The 1,661-nt window shown below is 59.7% G+C and overlaps 1 protein-coding gene across 1 annotated transcript in view; it reads right to left on the reverse strand.

Moving 5' to 3' along the window:
* LOC103753929 (C-factor) overlaps nucleotides 1-1,222 on the reverse strand; it is a 2,370-nt gene extending 1,148 nt beyond the window's left edge. The window contains exons 1-3 of the mRNA XM_029965500.1: nucleotides 941-1,222; nucleotides 522-573; nucleotides 95-282 (exon numbers count right to left, since the gene is read on the reverse strand). Of these exons, the coding sequence (XP_029821360.1) occupies nucleotides 95-282; nucleotides 522-573; nucleotides 941-1,087 (387 nt within the window). The 5' untranslated portion in view covers nucleotides 1,088-1,222. The remainder of the gene's footprint in view (nucleotides 1-94; nucleotides 283-521; nucleotides 574-940) is intronic.
* Between the last annotated feature and the right edge of the window lie 439 nt (nucleotides 1,223-1,661).

Raw genomic sequence — 1,661 nt, forward strand, 5'->3', positions numbered from 1 at the left:
TGAGAGCCCATCAGGCTCCAGAGTGGAAGCAGGACCCCCTCCCACCAGCCCTTCACGCTCCCCCAGGACAGCCCGGCTTGGGTGAAGGTCTCACCTGGCCCATCAGCAGAGGCCCAACTGTGTTGGTGGTGTAAGTCTCGGTCATGTTCTCTGGTGTCTCGTTTTCAAGCAAGGTTATCTTGGCAATTCCAGCATTGTTGATGAGAAGGTTCAGCCCAGAGCCCCCCACGTGCTCCCTGACCGTGGTTGCAGCTGTGTTGATGCTGGCAGGGCTGGCAACTTCTGCAGAGCCGATATAGGGGAGGTCAGTGTCCCTGTGGTGGCTTGGGGTGTCCTGTTTTCCCCCAGGGACATGCTTCAGGGCTGGTCATAGGCAGGAGCTTTGGTAGCGCACGATGGCCCCACAAGCACCAGCCCATTGGCACGGCTCCCTCCCAGCACAGGGACTGCCAGGGTGCGCCCAGTGCTTGGGCACTTGCCAGAGGAACTGGGGCACAGATTCCCCACCTCGGGGCACCTACCGAGTGGGACTATGACCAGGTTGGGGTGCTTGGAGGCCAAATTCTGTAACTCCTGCAAGAGAGGGCACTGTGTGGGCACAGAGAGGCAGGAGGGGCTGCACAGAGGCTCAGCTTTTCTCAGGCAAAGCCCATGTTGTTCTGGCTCCATCCCTGCACTGCTTTGTGCCCAACACCCTGGTCCAGCTGCCCTGCTCCCATCACATGGGGCTCTGTGCCTCCTGCATGTGCCATGTGCCACTGTTCCCATCAAACATCCCATGCACAGCTGCTCCCACGGTGTCCCAGCCCACCTGCCCTGTGCTGTGGGTGCCCAGCTGCAGCTCCAGCCCCTCACAAACCCCCTCCTCGCTCCAGTCTCTACCATGGCACTGAGTGCTCCCGTCCCCCAGCACAGCCACTGCCTCCCAGCCCAGTCTCACCTTTGCTCGCTGTCCCTTGGGGTCCCGACAGCCTGCAAAGACCCACTGGGGTGGGTTTGGCATCTTCAGGAAGTGCTGGACGAGCCCCAGGCCGATGCCCCTGTTGGCCCCAGTCACCAGAAGGGAGCGGACACGGAGCCCTGCCATGCTGCTCTGTCCTTGGCTGCACTGCTCTCACCCGGACTCTGCGGGTGCCTTTTGCTACTTGGTTATCTCACATGTTCCCATGAGGACTTGCACCAGCCCGTGGCTCTCGGAAATTGTCTGCCTGAACCTCAATCTCTTGGCTGTGGTCCATACCCATGATCCACTTTTCCCGGTGGCTGAGGAATGACGCAAAGGGAGCCAAGTGTCCTGCCCAGGCAGGGAATGCCCTGGGCTAGATATCTAGAGTGCTGCTTTCTGTACCTTCCCTGCTCCTCCAAACCTGAGCTGCTCAGTTTTCAGGGCCAGCACTACTGTCCCTGCACTGAGATGCTCTCTCCCACCACCACCCTCCCTCTTGGGATCCCAGCCTCTGTCCCTCCCCTTGCCCAAGGTCAGGCAAGCAAGGCTGGATTTCCTGACCTGGCACAGCACAGTTTGTTGGCCTTAATTTGTGCAATGCCAAAGGCAGCGTTTGGAATGGAGCAGTCAGGACAGGCAAGTGTCCCTTTACCATAACAACAGGCTGAGAAACCTAGAAACCCCCCAGGACCACTGGGAAACCCTCCAGGGCAAC

The sequence above is a fragment of the Manacus vitellinus genome, unplaced genomic scaffold, assembly GCF_001715985.3.
Source record: "Manacus vitellinus isolate BGI_N305 unplaced genomic scaffold, ASM171598v3 scaffold_10_pilon, whole genome shotgun sequence".
Taxonomy (NCBI): domain Eukaryota; kingdom Metazoa; phylum Chordata; class Aves; order Passeriformes; family Pipridae; genus Manacus; species Manacus vitellinus.